The sequence below is a fragment of the Lithobates pipiens genome, unplaced genomic scaffold, assembly GCF_037356315.1.
Source record: "Lithobates pipiens isolate NorthernLeopardFrog02 unplaced genomic scaffold, aLitPip1_a1.2 Scaffold_30, whole genome shotgun sequence".
Taxonomy (NCBI): Eukaryota; Metazoa; Chordata; class Amphibia; order Anura; family Ranidae; genus Lithobates; species Lithobates pipiens.
The window spans coordinates 97,794,198-97,813,763 of NW_027507791.1; the positions used below are offsets into that span (position 1 = coordinate 97,794,198).

At 41.8% G+C, this 19,566-nt stretch overlaps 1 protein-coding gene across 1 annotated transcript in view; it reads right to left on the minus strand.

Annotated features, from left to right (window-relative positions):
• The window catches only part of TTC6 (tetratricopeptide repeat domain 6), a 308,030-nt gene that overhangs the window by 34,082 nt on the left and 254,382 nt on the right, over positions 1-19,566 (minus strand). The window contains exons 28-29 of the mRNA XM_077464674.1: positions 17,267-17,477; positions 11,419-11,571 (exon numbers count right to left, since the gene is read on the minus strand). Of these exons, the coding sequence (XP_077320800.1) occupies positions 11,419-11,571; positions 17,267-17,477 (364 nt within the window). The remainder of the gene's footprint in view (positions 1-11,418; positions 11,572-17,266; positions 17,478-19,566) is intronic.

The following is a 19,566-nucleotide window of genomic DNA, read 5'->3' on the forward strand; positions in this document are numbered from 1 at the left end:
CCACCCTAGCAACTACCAACCCTGCTGATCAACCTTTGTGTGTTTGGCTTCCTGTTACCTGCCGTGTGCGCTTCTGTTGTTCTGTTACCGACTTTGGCGTGTCCCTGACTATCCCTGTTTGCCTGTGATTCTGACCTTTTGGCTTGTCCCTGACTGTCTGCTAGTGGCCCCGACCTTGGCTTTATCCGTCACTATCCCTATCCTCCTGTTGCCTACTGTGGGTGTGAGCTAGGGTACCCTGGGGGTCGCGACCTGGAGCCAGTTGCAGCCCAGTCCATCCTCACCACTAGAGGCTCTGGTGAACACCTGCTGGCTCTTAGACTCCGTGCCCCAGGGAATCTTACGCTTTAAACCCGGTGGGATCCATCTTGGTGTTTTGGCGGCCCCGCCTTTCTTATCACCTTGACTCCCGTCCGCAGCAGTCAGCCGTAGGGTCCACAACCTTGCGGTGCATCTGTCACCTGGCCTCAAGGTGACCTGACACTGGGAACCCCTGCTAAAACCAATTCATTAGTGGTCAGTGGGTACAATGCCCTTACACTGGTGGTTAGTAGAAAGAATGCCCCTCCCCTTAACCACTTGCCGCCGGGTGATGTATTCTTAAAACCCAGGTTTTCCTGTCCCATCAGGAAACCTGCGATTGCAGCTGGCGGACCATAGAGCTGATTGCAGATTATCATTATAGTCTAATGCCCTATACAAATGGTCGGACTTTCCGACGGAAAATGTGCGATTGGATTTTGTTGTCGGAAAATCCAATCGTGTGTGGGCTCCATCTGACTTTTTCCGTCGGAATTTCCAACACACAAAGTTTGAGAGCAGGATCTAAAATTTTCCGACAACAAAATCTGATTGTTTAACCACTTTCAGACCGGACCATTTTGCTGGTCAAAGACCAGACCACTTTTTGCGATTCGGCACTGCGTCGCTTTAACTGACAATTGCGCGGTCGTGCGACGTGAGCTTTCTTTTGGTGGTATTTGATCACCCCTGCGGTTTTTATTTTTTTGCGCTATAAACAAAAATAGAGCGACAATTTTGAAAAAAACGCATTATTTTTTACTTTTTGTTATAATAAATATCCCCCAAAAATATATAAAAAAACATTTTTTTCCCTCAGTTTAGGCCGATACGTATTCTTCTACATATTTTTGGTAAAAAAAATCACAATAAGATTATTGATTGGTTTGCGCAAAAGTTATAGCGTTTACAAAATAGGGATAGTTTTATAGCATTTTTATTAATAATTTTTTTTTTTTTTTTTTTTACTAGTAATGGCGGCGATCAGCGATTTTTATTGTGACTGCGACATTGTGGGGGACCCATCGGACATTTTTGACACATTTTTGGGACCATTGTCATTTATACAGTAATCACTGCTATATAAATGCAGTGATTCCTGTGTAAATGACACTGGCAGTGAAGGGGTTAACCAGTGGGTGGCAGTGTAGGGGTTAAGTGTTCCTAGGGGTGTGTTACTAACTGTGGGGGGGTTGGGCTTTCATTTAGTGAACACTGATCTCTGCTCCAATCACATGGAGCAGAGATCAGCGTCACTAGTTGCTAGGCAGAATGGAGAAATGCTGTTTACACGGCATTTCCTCCATTCAGCCGTCCCCTGAGACGATCGCGGGTATGCCCGCGGCGATCGAGTCCGCGGGTCCCGGCGGCGCGCTCCTGATGGCAGGGCGGCATTGAAGATTGGACGTACATGTACGCCAATATGCCTGCCCGTGCCATTCTGTCGACGTACATCGTCGTGCGCTGGTCGGGAAGTGGTTAAATTCTGATCGTGTGTAGACAATTCCGACGGACAAAGTGCCACGCATGCTCAGAATAAATTACGAGATGAAAGCTATTGGCTACTTCCCTCTTTATAGTCCCATCGTACGTGTTCTACGTCACTGCGCTCTGAACGATCGGATTTTCCGACAACTTTGTGTATGCAAGACAAGTTTGGGCCAAAATCAGTTGGAAAAAAACAGACGGATTTTGTAGTCGGAAAGTCCGACCGGGTGTACAGGGCATAAGAAACTGGAGATGATTTGTATTTCATCACTTCTAGTTTCGCTGGTTGTAAACAAACCATTACTGTGTAAATCTAAACTGGTAAGTTGTAAAAGCTTTTAAAGTGTCCCCTATGGGTAATCCACGGGTGGCACAATTTTAAAATGTGACATGTTTGTTATCTATTTCCTCACCATAATATCATTGTTTATATTTTACCAAACAATTGGGTATTATATTGTATTTAATGTTTTTGTGCATTGAAATTCATTAAAATGTATTTTGTCCTAAAAAATTATGTTTGAAATACCACTGAGCAAATGCTATGTGACACACAAAAAATTGCAGCACCCACCATTTTATTCTCTAGAGGCTCTACTTTAAAAGGTTCCTGATCAGCTGCCACAGTTATACTGTTGCCGGATGGCTCCCCTGGGCGAGCCGTTGTAGCTGTATGTTGGCCCTTTAAGACGCTGTAGGTGGCACGCGCGCCCGTAGCATGTCCCCGGAGCTGATGAGAGTGCCCAGCGGGGCACTGCTGTGATGACTGCTGGGCACCCGCTATTGCTCGTGACAGAGTGAGAATCGGGATCTGTGTGTGTGTAAACACACAAATCCTGGTTCTGTCAGGGGAGAGGAGACAGATCATGTGTTCATACTAAGTATGAACATCGACCGCTCTTTTCCTCTAGTCAGTTCCATCCCCCACAGTTAGAACACACCTAGGGAACACAGTTAACTCCTTGATTGCCCCCTAGTGTTTATCTCTTCCCTGCCAGAGACATTTATACAATAATCACTGCAGTGTTATAGCACTGATCACTGTATAAATATCACTGGTCCCACAAATGTGTCAAAAGTGTCCAGCCTGTCCACTGCAATATCAGCAGTATTTAGCAGTTCTGCTAAAAATGAAAGATTTTATTATAATAAAATGTTGTAGACGTTATAACTTTTGTGCAAACCAATCAATCTACGCTTATTGTGATTTTTTTTACCAAAAATATGAAGAAGAATATATAACGGCCCAAACCTAGGAAAAAAAATATATGTATTTTGGGGTATTGGGGTATTTATTATAGCAAATAGTAAAAGATATTGGGGGTTATTTACGAAAGGCAAATCTACTTTGCACTGCAAAATGCACTGAAAGTGTACTTGGAAGTAAAGTCACTGTAGATCCAAGGGGGACATGCAATTAAAATAAAAAACAGCATTTTAGCTCGCACATGATTGGATGATAAAATCAGCAGAGCTCAGTTCAGATCTACCCCTTAGATTTAGAGTGACTGCACTTCCAAGTGCACTTTAAGTGCACTTGCAGTGCAAAGTGGATTTGCCTTTCGTAAATAACCCCCATTGTGTTTGTTTCAATATTTTTGCTCTTCTTTTGTTTATAGCCCAAAAAATATGATCAAATACCACCAAAAGAAAGCTCTATTTTTGGGGAAAAAAAGGACGTAGATTTTGTTTGTGTACAGCATCGGATGACGCAACTGTCAGTTAAAGCGACGCAGTGCCGTATCACAAAAAAATGGCCTGCTCAGGAAGGGGGTAAATTCTTCTGGGGTTGAAGTGGATAAAAAATATATATAATGTTTGGGTGTTCCATGTAATATTGTAACAAAAAATACATGTAAATATCTGTATGTGAGACGTATCAGAAAAAGGCCTGGTCAAGTGGTTAAAGTAGTGATCAGAATGTGACCTCTATAGACAGCTAAAAAGACCATGGGTTTCATGCAGAAGGCTCTGCCTAGTGGTGTTGACCATGTAGGCACCATCTAATGGGAGGTCTGACTAAGAAGGGCTGTCCTAAATCATATACATTCACCAGTTTGTACTACATTCTCTCCAACAGTCCTAAAGCATATGCAAATTGGTGTATTACCTACAAGTTTTGATAACCAGTAGTTTTCAAATGTTATCACAGTAGTTCCACAATTATTACACCACCTTAACCACTTTCAGACCGGACCATTTTGCTGGTAAATGACCAGAGGTCTTTTTACACTTTGGCACTGCGCTGCTTTAACTGGTAATTGCGCGGTCATGCAATGTTGTACCCAAACAAAATTTGCGTCCTTTTCTTCCCACAAATAGAGCTTTCTTTTGATGGTATTTGATTGCCTCTGCGATTTTTATTTTTTGCGATATAAACGTAAAAAGACCGCAAATTTTGAAAAAAAATGATATTTTCTACTTTTTGTTATTAGAAAAATCCAATAAACTCAATTTTAGTCATACATTTAGGCCAAAATGTATTCAGCCACATGTCTTTGGTAAAAAAAAAGTCAATAATTGTATATTTATTGGTTTGCGCAAAAGTTGTCACATCTACAAACTAAGGTACGTTTTCTGGAATTTACGCAGCTTTTAGTTTACGACTGCCTATCTCATTTCTTGAGGTGCTAAAATGGCAGGGCAGTACAAAACACCCCCAAATGACCCCATTTTGGAAAGTAGACCCCCTAAGGAAATTGATAAGAGGCATGTTGAGCCCATTGAATATTTTATTTTTTTGCCTCAAGCGATTGAATAATGCTTTGTCACAAAGTTGTCACTAAATGATATATTGCTCACACATGCCATGGGCATATGTGAAATGACACCCCAAAATAAATTCTGCTGCTTCTCCTGAGTACGGGGATACCACATATGTGGGACTTTTTGGGAGCCTAGCCGCGTACGGGGCCCCGAAAACCAAGCACCGCCTTCAGGCTTTCTAAGGGCGTAAATTTTTGAGTTCACTTCTCACTACCTATTACAGTTTTGAAGGCCATAAAATGCCAAGATGGCACAAAACCCCCACAAATGACCCCATTTTAGAAAGTAGACACCCCAAGCTATTTGCTGAGAGGCATGTTGAGTCCATGGAATATTTTATATTTTGCCACAAGTTGCGGGAAAATTACAAACTTTTTTTTTTTTCACAAAGTTGTCACTAAATGATATATTGCTCACGCATGCCATGGGCATATGTGAAATGACACCCCAAAATAAATTCTGCTGCTTCTCCTGAGTACGGGGATACCACATATGTGGGACTTTTTGGGAGCCTAGCCGCGTACGGGGCCCCGAAAACCAAGCACCGCCTTCAGGCTTTCTAAGGGCGTTACAGTTTTGAAGGCCATAAAATGCCAAGATGGCACAAACCCCCCCAAATGACCCCATTTTGGAAAGTAGACACCCCTAAATTTAGGGGTACACTAGTGAGACTAGGTAATAAATGGCGGGTGCCCTGAAACTATAAAAAAATAACTAACCAACCAGCGTCACCTGTAACAGTTATATGGTGATCACTGGTAAAAGGGTTAACTAGGGGGCAATCAGGGGGCTTTATGCGGTAGTATATGGGGTCCCTGGTGCTATAAAAAGCTGCAGCGAACCTAAATACCTACCTGCCTAACTAGCGTCACCTGTGACACTAATACAGCGATCAGAAAAACGATCGCTTATTAGGCTGGGTTCACACTGGAGCGATGCGGGAACGCCACGAATGCGCGGCGGGTTCCCGCATCGCATGCCTCCCGGCGGCAGTTCACACTGCCCTATGCGAACTGCTGGGAGTGTCAGTGAATGTTAATGACACCCCCAGATCAGTTCGCATATCGCAGTGCGATCTGCAAACTTGGATCGCATGGTGTGAACACCCATGCGATCCGATTCTGCTGCGGACCAAAAAAAGGGTCCCGTGCGAGTTTGCGGCGGGTGCGGCGGGTGCGACACGAATTCAGCCATACTATCTGTATAGCTGAACTCGAATCGCACAGAGATCGGATGTGATTTGCACTGCAGTGCGGTGCGAATCACATTCGTTCTCATAAACCGCTGCAATGTGAACCCAGCCTTAGTGACACTGGCGACGGGGGGTGATCACGGGGTTAAACCTTTATTGGGGGGGTTAGGGGGGTACCTTAGAACTAAAGGGGGCTAACCCTAACTGCCCTAACAGTTATTAGTCACAAATGACACCCGCCGGGTGATCAGGGGGTTAAACCTTTATTAGGTAATAAATGGCGGGTGCCCTGAAACTATAAAAAAATAACTAACCAACCAGCGTCACCTGTAACAGTTATATGGTGATCACTGGTGAAAGGGTTAACTAGGGGGCAATCAGGGGGCAATCAGGGGGCTTTATGCGGTAGTATATGGGGGTCCCTGGCGCTATAAAAAGCTGCGGCGAACCTAAATACCTACCTGCCTAACTAGCGTCACCTGTGACACTAATACGGCGATCAGAAAAATGATCGCTTATTAGGCTGGGTTCACACTGGAGCGATGCGGAAACGCCGCGAATCCGCGGCGGGTTCCCGCATCGCATGCCTCCCGGCGGCAGTTCACACTGCCCTATGCGGACTGCTGGGAGTGTCAGTGAAATGTTACTGACACCCCCAGATCAGTTCGCATATCGCAGTGCGATCTGCAAACTCGGATCGCATGGTGTGAACACCCATGCAATCCGATTCTGCTGCGGGCCAAAAAAAGGGTCCCGTGCGAATTTTGCGGCGGGTGCGGCGGGTGTGGCGGGTGCGGCGAATGGCTGAACTCGAATCGCACAGAGATCGGATGTGATTTGCACTGCAGTGCGGTGCGAATCACATTCGTTCTCATAAACCGCTGCAATGTGAACCCAGCCTTAGTGACACTGGCGACGGGGGGTGATCACGGGGTTAAACCTTTATTGGGGGGGTTAGGGGGGTACATTAGAACTAAAGGGGGCTAACCCTAACTGCCCTAACAGTTATTACAGTCACAAATGACACCAATGCAAAAATAAAATAAAAAATGACATTGGTGTCACTGTGACTGGGGGGCAGGGGTAATTGGGGGGGTGATCGGGGGGGTGTGAGTGTGCCTGGCGTGTTCTACTGTGTGTGTAGAGTGTTGGTGCAACTCACCGATCCGCTCTCCTCCGTGTCGGAACGAAAAATACCGACACGGAGGAGAGAATACATCACTTCCTCTCCTGTGTTTACATTACAGGAGAGGAAGTGATGTCACGGGGAATTCCTATTCGTCGGGAGCGATCGCGAGGGGGTGGCCATGAATGAATGGCCGCCCCCTCGTCCCGGATCGCTCCCGGACGAAAACCGACCGCCGCAGGCACCGGGCGGGGGCCCGATCGGGCCCCCGACCCGCGGGAGGCAAGGGACGTACATGTACGCCAATATGCCTGCCCGTGCCATGCTGTCGACGTACATCGTCGTGCGGCGGTCGGCAACTGGTTAATTAATGTTCCCATGGGTGCTTGAGGCTTCTGCACTCTGAGACTGGAAGCTTCAAGCCGTGCCTACTTTATAAAATCCTGCAAGGCAAGGCTTGATTCTCCACTATGTTTCCAAGTCATTTGGAATGCAGAAGTTTATATCAGCCCCACAGTGACAACCTATTAAAATTTGTGCCAGGCCTCCTTCTTTTCTGTATTCTGCAGTGAAGTGGTTCTTAAAATTGTAGGCTCCCGATGGATCAAACATATTAGGTTGCTTGATTTTAAAAACAGCTAGCTAGTAACAGAACATCGAAATTAAACTTGTAAGGATGTTATACAGTACATACTGTACACGTATGTAACAGACTGCACTGTTACTGATTGCAGGATGTATATAACCCACAAGATGGAAGTGTTCTGCAGTTTAGTTATTCAGACTTTAGTAACATCCCTTTCACACTGAGGTGTTTTTCAGGCTCTTTTGGGCAAAAAATAGCGCCTGTAAAGCGCCTGAAAAACTTCTCCCCTGCAGTCTCAGTGTGCAAGCCTGAGCTGGCAGGACGTTAAAAAGACTCGTGCAAGCAGCAGAATAAGCAAAAAATGTCACCCTCTAGATGTGCAAAGCTCGTAGAGACATCCTCAAAAACACTTGCAGCTGTAATTGCAGAGAAAGGTTCTTCTAGAAAGTATTGAGTCAGGGGGGCTGAATTATGTGCCACTTTGTGTTGGTCTATCACATAAAATTTTTGATTTGTACCATGACAAAATGTGGAAAATTTCAATAGGTATGAATACTTTATCAAGGCAGTGTGTGTGTGTGTGTGTGTGTGTGTGTGTGTGTGTGTGTGTGTGTGTGTGTATGTGTATATATATATATATATATATATATATATATATATATATATATACACGCACGCACGCACGCACGCACGCACGCACACGCACACACACACACACAGTATAAAGTATGTATAGCAAAAACATTTTTTGCTTTGAACAGAGTTGGCAAGAGCTAGAAGCCCTGTCAAGGATTTATTGCCGTCTTTGTCCTTACTAGGTAGGTCTAATCTCTGATAGTGGTCATCTGGAAAAAATGTTCTCCCCTGTCAGAATGGGGATCTGCCTTGTTTACATAGGCAGATCCTTATTCTGCCTCTCTGTGAAGAGATCGCAGGTGGCCGGCGGACATCGGTTCCAACAGACACATGCATCGGCTCCTCCTCTGTGCAGTGAGCATGCGCTTCTGGCAGTGTGCACATGTCCACACTATCTATTGCATGAAACATACGCGTATGCTGTTTTCGCGTAGAGCAGCCCTGCCGCAGTATATATGCGGTGGGCAGTCCTTAAGTGGATAAAGCACACTCAAAAACAACCCGCACAAACACCCTCTGCCTGCCTTGTGTAGTCCTCTGTCTAATGGGCTACAATTCATAAACTAACCAGACTTATGTTGCTATCCCAATATCCTCCAGCATAGTGCATTGATATATTGCAGGCAAATGCCCTGGCTCAGGTCAACATTCCAGTTTAAAGCTGGCCTTTTCATGTTCCAGTTGCAGGCAAGGCAATTAGACACTTTAATCTTCACAATCCCAGGTGGCCTGATGCAAAGCTCTCCTATTCCCATACCCCATCACCAGGGGGTATGTCTGAATCATTTTTTCAGATGAAGAATTCTGATATGCACTCTTATGTTATACACGGCCCTGCTGGATAATCCTGCTCAACTGGCATCCCAAAACGACTCCATCAGTCTCCAGATGGCTTAGGTATAACCAGGTATCAACAGGCCAGAAATATGATATTAAAAAAACATGTTGCGTCTTCCAACAAGGCCTCTTTTACATACCCATCCGGAGCTACACACCTGCCAGATCAGTCTATTTCTGCGGGAAAGATGGCCAGGTTTTTGCAGTCCAATGCAGATGTCATTCCACTGTCAATGATTTTTACAGGCCGAGTGGCTGCAGCTGATCCCACTGCAGAAATACACTGATCTGGGTGGTATATGGCCCTAGACAGCTGTGTGAATGAGGTCTGTGATATAAGTATAGCATAGAAAAGGGTTAAAACTCATCAGGTTTTTATTGTTGTCTGTTGTCGCATTGGGTAGAATCACTCTCTGTATTTATCCTAAGGTCAGTAAATCTTTTAAGTGGAAGGACCTGTTCCAGTGACAAATGTCTTCCCTTCATTTGTAGAGATTTCCTACCACCTCCTGTTGCATCTCCAGGAGAGGACGTGAGGAGCTACTGTATACTATATCCCCAATGGTACGCAAACAATGCAAAAAAACAAAACAAAACACATTTCATCAAAAAACAGCTTGATCACATGGATGCATTCAAGCCATCTTTTGGTGAATTGTGTTAAGGAGAGGTGACCTGCAAGCAGTGACATTGTTACCAGCTGTATATTAGACAGTTTAATTAAAAGGATTTTGGAGAACAAAATGTGTGTGTGAGTCTCTCCATTCTTTAATACCTATGTGATCTGATTGGAATAAATTTAAATGTGTTTGTCTGTCACAGATTACTGCAAATCATGATTGATCTTTTGCATGGCCATACTGAATATTAGTAGTCCAAGAAAGAGAAATTACTTTTTTCCTTATGAATAATACTATAAATCTGTCCTCTCTTGTAGCGCGTGTAGACTTTACAAGGGTCACCTTTTCCACAGATATGCTCTGGCAAAGGATGGAAGTGGTATACAATGTCATGGGCGTTAAGCCAAATTAACAATGCAGTGATGCTACTGTAAATTGTTAGGTGTCAAGTTGTAATCGTTAATTAGTATGGTCTATAATTTTTGTTGAAGGTCGTTTGTGCCTGTTACACTGCACATTGCATTGCTATATGCATGTGGCCAGGGTTAGTGTCACCCTGGTAGCATGAGGCGATACCTGGACCCTATAGAGGTTGCACAGGCAGTCAAATTCTACCAGGATGGCACATCAATAAGTCCTATTGCCAGAAGTTTTGCTGTGTCTCTCAGCACAGTCTCAAGAGCAGGGTGGTGATTCCAGGGGATGGGCAGTTACTCTAGGAGAGGTGGACAGGGCCGTAGAAGGTCCTTAACCCATCAGCAGGACTGGTATCCCCTCCTTTGTGCAAGGATGAACAGGATGAGCACTGCCAAAACCCTACAAAATGAACTTCAGCAGGCCACTGGTGTGAATGTCTCTGACCAAACAATCATAAACAGACTTCATAGGGGTGGCTTGAGGGCCCAACATCCTCTAGTGGGCCTTGTGCTCACTGCCCAACACGGTGGCATTTGATTGGCATTTTGCCATTGAACAAGATAATTGGCAGGTCCACCACTCGCGCTCTGTGCTTTTCACAGATGAGAGCAGGTTCACCCTGAGCACACGTGACAGACATGAAAGGGTTTGTAGAAGCCATGGAGAACGTTATGCTGCCTGTAACATTGTTCAGCATAACCTGTTTGGTGGTGGCTCAGTAATGGTCTGGGACTGCATATCCATGGAGGGACGCACAGACCTCTACAGGCTAGACAATGGCACCCTGACTGCCATTAGGTATCAAGATGGACCCATTGTCAGATCCTACGCTGGTGCAGTGGGTCCTGGGTACCTCCTGGTGCACAACAATGCCGGCCTCATGTGGAGAGAGTATGCAGCCAGTTCCTGGAGAATTAAGGAATTGATACCATTGAATAGCCCCCACGGTCACCTGACCTAGATCCAATAGAACACCTCTGGGACATTATGTTTTGGTCCATCTGACGCCGCTAGGTTACACCTCAGTCTGTCCTGGAGCCCAGTGATGCCCTGGTCCAGATTTGCTAGGAAATACCCCAGGACACCATCTGTCCTCTTACCAGGAGCATGTCCCTACATTGTCAGGCATGCCATACAAACTACCGAGTACTATTTTGAGTTGAAGCCATGAAATTTCTGCAAAATGGACTAGCCTGCTGTATCATTTTTTCACTTTGATTTTCAAGGTGTCTTTGAATTCAGCCCTCTGTAGGTTTATAGTTTTCATTTCCATCAAATGATGTGGCATTCATTCATTCCTAACACATTACCCAGTCCATATCAGTATAGATATCCAGCATGATATTTTTCCCCATTGAGATCTGATGTGTTTTCAAAGTGTTCCTTTAATTTTTTGAGCAGTGTGTATATATATAATATAAAATTTAAAATTAAGCACATGACAAACTACCTTTATTGCAGCATTCATGTCTTGCAGTGCAGCAAATGTGTCCCCCATCTGTAAGCTGACAATAGCACGGCCTTCAAATCCTAGCAAGCTCTGTGGATTGATATCCAAGGCTATTGTAAACTGGTTCCAAGCTTTCTGATAGGATCCCTGTGCCTACAAGGAAAGCAAAGAGTTGGTTTTGATAAATGTAGAGAAATAGCTTAATGGCACATTGTTAATCATCATTACTGTTAAAATGAAAGAAAAATAAATAAAAATAAATCATATACTGTATATTGATGGGAGCAGCCACCTAAGGTCCCAGACATGCAGGTGACATTTCAATTAAGTTTACTGTAGTAAGGTCTCATTGCTAGTGGTGCTACAAGAGACAATGGGGGTTATTTACAAAAAGCAAATCCACTTTGCACTGCAAGTGCACTTGGAGGTGCAGTCGCTGTAGATCTGAGGGGGACATGCAAGGAAAATTAAAAACAGCATTTTAGATTGCACATGATTGGATGATAAAATCAGCAGAGCTTCCCCTCATTTCAGATCTACCCCTTAGAATTAGAGCGACTGCACTTCCAAGTGCACTTGGAGTGCAAAGTGGTTTTGCCTTTCATAAATAACCCCCAATGTGAAGTTAACTCTGCTTTATCACCATATTCATTTGCTTTTGTTATTTCTATATTAAAGGTAGCTTTATATACAGGCTTTTTTCATGACTGATAACAATTTAGAATCATTAAAGTGCATACAGGCTTACTTTAATAAGATTTATGCTAAATACTATTTATATAAATTGTATATACTAGCAAAAGTATGCTCATTCCAGAATGGGAAATGTTGGAGTTGCGAGAGGTGCATGGTGGTGAAAGGAAGGGAAGATGAAGTTTAGGGGCATTTAGCAACAAGGGAGGTGGTAATGCTACCTACAGTATACCCATCATACTTTCAGTCCCCTGTTCTTTCTTCATGAACAAACCAGAGAGCTCCAGACCCATAGTGGATCCATAGGTGGACTAGATAACAATGAACTTGCGTTTGTTTACATCAGACTGACTCTTATCCATCACATTTAAGTCCAGAAAAAAAACCTAAAAGGCCACAGACCTTAGTAGTTTGATGTGAACAGACACACATCCACTTACATCTGCCTGCCCAAGGACTTACATAGAGCTTCCAATCAGATCTGCCTAAAAAACTGGAAATTCAGAGTTTGTGTGCATTCTCTAACTGGCTGGTCCTGCCTAATGACCAGAGGAACAGAGGTTCACTTTGATACTGTGGTACATATTAACTGCAAGGATATGAATTTGAATGTAAAATAATAGATTTGCAGTTCTCATCTTTATTAATTATTTTGCACAGCATGAGTTCCTACAGCTCTGGAATATAAATTACAATGGGTAGTAGATGGCTTTAAAAGACATTTATTGACAATGTTTGGTACATTAAGACATTATATTTTACACTACATAGAGAAAGCAGACAAATGGTCCTTCTTTCAGGTCGATGAGTTTCTATGAAATACTTGTCAAGTGTTCTGCAACATAATTACAACTTTCAAGCAAAACATGGTTTAAATGATGTGAAAATGGAAATCTGCTGAAAGAAAAACACCCTGGAGCTACTGACTATCAGAGAATAGAAATATATGAAACGTGAAGGTCTTGATACTGTTTAGATGGCACACTGATATACAGATTTTTACTGTATTAACCATATTTTGATCTTATGTATATGTCAAAGACGTGCAGTCAGAGGAGTCATGTGAGGCAGGGCCTCACCTGCCATGAACATAAAAAAAAAAAATGTTTAGCTTTGAGGGTCGTAGCTTTGCGACCTGGGGTCAGAAGGGGTATGTAGCCTAAGTGCTACCCCATCACTGGTAAAAAAAAGATGTGGGGCTCCTACGACCTATGGTTCCAGAGATATGGGGATCCTTGCACAGGGGAGAAAAAACTGTCAGAAACTAAATACAGAGCGACCACTTTAAAATACAAGCTGACACACTGTTTGCAGCAGACTGAGAGGTTGAGCTCACAGTGCGTCTCACTTCTTGTCAGAGGCACTGAGCTCAATAAGCAGCTTGGAGGCTTGGATCAATGGTAAAGTACCATTGGTCCGTGCTGTCCAATAAAAATGCTGCAGTGGAGGCACACCTCTCACTACAGTGTCATAGAAGGGGCGTGTGTCTAAAAGACAAATGCTCCCTTCCAGCCCAGCACTCTTAACTACAAGGAAAAAATGTTTTTGTGTATAAGATTACCCATAATCCAATGTTTTTCTCCCACAGTTAAGAGGGAGAATGAGAATCTGCTGTCTGCTGAATGTTTACATTCCTTGTAATAGAAATGAAAGTGACATTTTTTTTTTAGAACAGTGTAAAAATAAAAAATAAAAAGTTAAATAAATAAAAAAAATAAAAAAATGTTAACGCGCCCCATCCTAATGAGCTTGCATGCAGAAGTGAACGCACCTTCATATGAAAACGGCATTCAAACCACACATGTGAGCTGTCACCGCGATCGTGAGAATGAGACCTCCTCTGTAACTCAAAACATGCAACCTGTAGAATTTTTTAAACATCGCCTATGGAGATTTTTATGGGTAAAAGTTTGTTGCTATCCCACGAGTGGGCGCAATTTAAAAAAAATTGGGCTAACTTTACTGTTGTCTTATTTTTTAATTCAAAAAAGTGTGCTTGTAAGATTGCTGCGCAAAAATGGTGATAGAAAGTATTGCAACGACCACCATTTTATTCGATAGGGTGTTAAAAAATTAAATAAAAATGATATATATATATATATATATATACATAAGTTCCAAAGGTTGCTGCACTTAAAAATGTGTTGCTTTATTCCATCAAATCTTTGGAAAAAGATTACAAAGTAAGCAGAATCATTCCAGACAAAATCGATATTTAGCTTCAATAAATAGATGTAAAAATCTGATTTTTACATCTATTTATTGAAGATATATATCTTTTTATGCATATATATACGTCTTTCCAATCTGAAAATAAGATGAATTGCAAGATGACAATGAGATATTGAGATTATCGGCCGTTGCGATTAGATATTTTCTGTGTCTATGGTATTAGATTAGTATTCAGTAACATTGATTGGATAGAAACTGAGAATGATTAACCATATTGATTCCATGTGAGATGATGCTTGTGAAACACATATAAAGTAGATGATTGTGGTGAAAACCTTCAGATGTGTTCTGACTGATCTAAGTAAGGGCGCAAACAAATCAGCCCAAAACGTAATCTTTGTCTGAACAGATGACCGTAACGATTTTGTCTGGAATGATTCTACTTGCTTTGTAATCTTTTTCCAAAGATTTGATGGAATAAAGCAACACATTTTTAAGTGCAGCAACCTTTGGAAATGTATTCTTATATATACACAAGGATATACAAGGTCGTGGGAGGACCTGTTTGTTGGCACTAGATTGAAAGTTGTGTGCAGTTCTCCTCTACACATATATATATATATATATATATATATATATATATATATATATATATATATATATATATATATAATGTTTGGGAGTTCTAAGTAATTTTCTAGCAAAAAAAAACGATTTTAACTTGTTCTATACCTTCTACATTAAAAGTTCTCCATTTGTATGTTGCAACTGGTGATAATGGCACTGAGTATGGTTGAATCTGGTGCTTAGGCCTTACACATCAGGGATGCTTAGTTTAGTGGTAGATGCCTTTTTAGTGACCCCCATGCCAGTTTTAACTGTAGTTTTTTGGACTTGCCAGTCCACCTTTATTTTAAATTAAAAGAAAACTTCAACACTGTGGTTGCCTACATTTAGGATTTTGGTTTTACACAGGAAAAACGGATAACAAAAATACCAATACTCTCCTTCAGGAGCTCCCTTGCTCTTCTCACTGGTCTCTCAGACATCCCAGCTTCTTCTAGATTTCAGGACTTTCCTGGCTTTTTTCAGTCACATTTTTCAGTTCTACAGGCCCACTCCTGACCTCTCTGTAGAGGTTCTCTTGACACCCCGGGTTCTTTTACTCACCTGAAATTTACTGATTCCTTCAGTCCCATGGACTCACCTAGTTGTCCCAGCTTTCTCATTCTCCTAGACTCTGTCAGTTTTCCAGACTCTCTTAGCTATCTCAACTTTCTCAGAGGACATAGAATCCCTCCAAAATGGAGTGCAGACTTTCAAGTAGAACACCTCTGACAAATGAAAGCCTTCAAGCTACAGACTCTGATTACAAAACCCAGAGAAAACTGAATTTGTTTTCTCCACTCAGCCCCAACACTCTGGAGCCCAACACTCTGCATTAGTCAATCATGTGTGTCTTTTTCCTATACTCACGCCGTAGCAGGACCTATCATTGTCACAGACTGTATCAAGGCCCTTCAATAATTTGAACTTTGAGCAGAACTTTTGGATTCCTCACCTAGCTCAACAGATCCCTATAACATTTTGCTGTACAGATCAGTAGTACTCTACTGTATTGTTGGAGTTTCCTCACCACAAATTGTCAGCCAAATGTTTTCTTTATTGAAATCAACAATAATTAATACATAAACTCCTGCCTGTAGAACTCAGGTTATGAGCAGAATTTCAGTAGTTGTTACTGACATAATAAAAGGATAACCAAACCATAGCAATATCAAATTCCTTAGTAATGCAGTGGATTTGATGAGTTAAACCGTACACCATGTTCACGTTTACTTTTAAAATCAGCAGAGAGTTGCCCATGTTTTGTCTGTATTAGAACGTGTTATGGATGCTGGTTGCTGACACTACTGTGTAGGACCTGTATCAGCAGCCAGAGAGTTATCTGAAGCTAGGAATCACTAAGATTGAATGTGATGTGCCATATAGCACATTAAAAGACTACCTCTTATCACTTCTTGAAAATAGGTGAATGGTATAGTACCTCGTGCACTATCAATAACAATAATAAAAGTGAATAAAACTGCTGCAAACACCAAAAAACAAAGTCCTTGGCTCAAAGTGTATAAAGTAAAGATGATATTGCGCTGTCCTGAATATCGTGAAAAAACGAAACAATAAATATCTCAATCAACAAATACATATAACCATGAATAAATTAGTGAATAAATATTACTTCCGAGTGTTCATAAATATTACATAAGCTAGTACAGTGACTGATGCAATAAATATAAGTGGTAAATATATAGTCCCAGTGATGACAATATATGCCAAAAGTGCAAAAGATGAAAGTGAAGGTGGTCTACTTCTTGCACATGGTGATTGGTGTCTCTTCTTATAATATCTTTAGGGGATACTTATATCTCCTCTTAACCTTAGGGATCCACTCTATGATGAATGCTGCCCTGGGAACTGGATGTTTGGCGATACTTCCTTAGATGTAATCACGGGTTCTCCACCTAGTTTCCTTGGTGGTGGCAGTATAGAAAGAAAAGGGGCTCCAATAGTGTAATATAATCTTTTAGGGGTATTTTATTAAAAAAGCCAATTGGTACTCACATTAAAAACAATACAGCAAGACATATACTCCACGAGTATATTCAGAAGTCACTTCCGGTTACTCTGCCGCCCCCAATCCTAAATTCCTGGAAATGTTTCATAGGTTATACTGTATATGTCACATATAAATTAATGGGTGACTAATCCAGACAAATGTAAGTGATGTTTACAGGGGGCAATCAAGTTTTATGTTGCACCTTCTACACTGCTTTACACAGATTACAGTTTGAATCTGAATATTTCCAGTTAGACATTAGCATATACTGAGCTTTTTAATGAGGCAAGCCGTGATAGTTGAAATGCACCTGCCTTCACATAAGACTGTACATTGGGAAATAACAGCCTTTTAGATATCTCTCACCTGTAAGTTATAACCCAGGCAAATCCGAGCAGCAGTGCACATAGGATTCAAATGAAGAGCCTTCACAAAATCCATCTGAGCATATCTGAATCCCTCTTTATGGCCATATTCCATGTAGGCATTGCCACGGCCAATGTATCCTTCTGGAGACAAGGGGTTTAGCTGCAGCACCTGGTTAAATGCCTGCACAGCCTCTTCGTACTGCTGCAGTCTGTCACAAGAAATGTGTAAATGTTTAATCTCTGAATGAAAAAAGCAATCTGAAAAAGATACCATTTACTGGATAATTTTCAAAGTATGTTAGGTCCTTATTGCCAACAATGTAACACCACTTCTTACACCACAGTTTGACAAATACAAACATCTGATCAGAAAAATAGATTCAGTTGCCAAAAAAACAGTTGTCTTATGTAGAGTGTATTAACCACTTGCAGATCGGACCATTTTGCTGGTCAAAGACCAGACCACTTTTTGCGATTCGGCACTGCGTCGCTTTAACTGACAATTGCGCGGTCGTGCGACGTGGCTCCCAAACAAAATTGACGTCCTTTTTTTCCCACAAATAGAGCTTTCTTTTGGTGGTATTTGATCACCCCTGCGGTTTTTATTTTTTGCGCTATAAACAAAAATAAAGCAACAATTTTGAAAAAAACGCATTATTTTTTACTTTTTGTTAAAATAAATATCCCCCAAAAATATATAAAAAAACATTTTTTTCCCTCAGTTTAGGCCGATACGTATTCTTCTACATATTTTTGGTAAAAAAAAATCGCAATAAGCGATTATTGATTGGTTTGCGCAAAAGTTATAGCGTTTACAAAATAGGGATAGTTTTATAGCATTTTTATTAATATTTTTTTTTTTTTTTTTACTAGTAATGGCGGCGATCAGCGATTTTTATTGTGACTGCGACATTGTGGGGGACCCATCGGACATTTTTGACACATTTTTGGGACCATTGTCATTTATACAGTAATCACTGCTATATAAATGCAGTGATTCCTGTGTAAATGACACTGGCAGTGAAGGGGTTAACCAGTGGGTGGCAGTGTAGGGGTTAAGTGTTCCTAGGTGTGTGTTACTAACTGTGGGGGGGTTGGGCTATCATTTAGTGAACACTGATCTCTGCTCCAATCACATGGAGCAGAGATCAGCGTCACTAGTTGCTAGGTAGAATGGAAAAATGCTGTTTACACTGCATTTCCTCCATTCGGCCTCTCCGTGAGACGATCGTCGGCGGCGCGCTCCTGATGGCAGGGCGGCATTGAATATTGGACGTACCTGTACGCCAATATGCCTGCCCGTGTCATTCTGTCGACGTATCGTGCCATCGTCGTGCGCTGGTCAGGAAGTGGTTAATATACAATATATCAGACTGCTGATAAGGCACACAAATGCCAAAGTGAAATATAACAACTGTGTTGGAGAGGGTTTAAAGAAATAGGGACCACGGGCCATATGGTGGCTTTGCCCTGAAATTAAAAAATACTGGGGGGAGATCAGGTAAATAATATGGGAGATAACTAACATAGAGGTCCCAGACGACCCGTCAGGGTGCCTATTCTACGGGATAAGAATGTCAACAAAGGAATATATGAGAACGTTGCTACCACAGCTCTTAAACGCGGCGAAAAGCTTTATACCCAGACACTGGTAGGAACAAGAAAGGCCCACCATGAAGAACTGGTGTAATAAAGTAATCGAAATCCAATGCTTAGAATTCCTTAGGTTCAGTGATGGAGAGGGAATAGAAGAGTTTGAAAAGAAATGGCGGAAATGGGTATAAGCTAACAATAAGATTTGCAAGATTTGCAGAAGCATAGGGAGCATAAGGCAAAAACCACAGTAGAGGAATAAAAAAAAATAGATACACAGAGGCAGAAGAGGAACAGTGGAAAATAATAGGATAGATCGGGAGAAAGAAAAGTAGATGGAGAGGGTATAAATACAGGGGCTGGGTGGGTGGGGGGGGGGGGGGAGCTGGGTGTTAAGAATGTATTAAGAATTTGTATATGGATGTTTTAGCGAGGTTGTAGCCACGCTAAGTGTTATATTTTTCTTTTTGATACAGATAAAATGAATAAAGAAATTGAAAAAAAAAAAATCAGACTGTTAAAGACCAATATTTCTGTTTTTTGCTTTTTTTTACTATACAGTATATATTTCCCTAAATACATGATCCTTTGTTGATTATTCTATTTGGCAGAGTGAACCCCATTCAGAAAATTACAATGGTTTCCTTAGAGAACCATTGTACTTTATGATTGCAGTACAACACTGAATTTCACCAGTAAGTAATG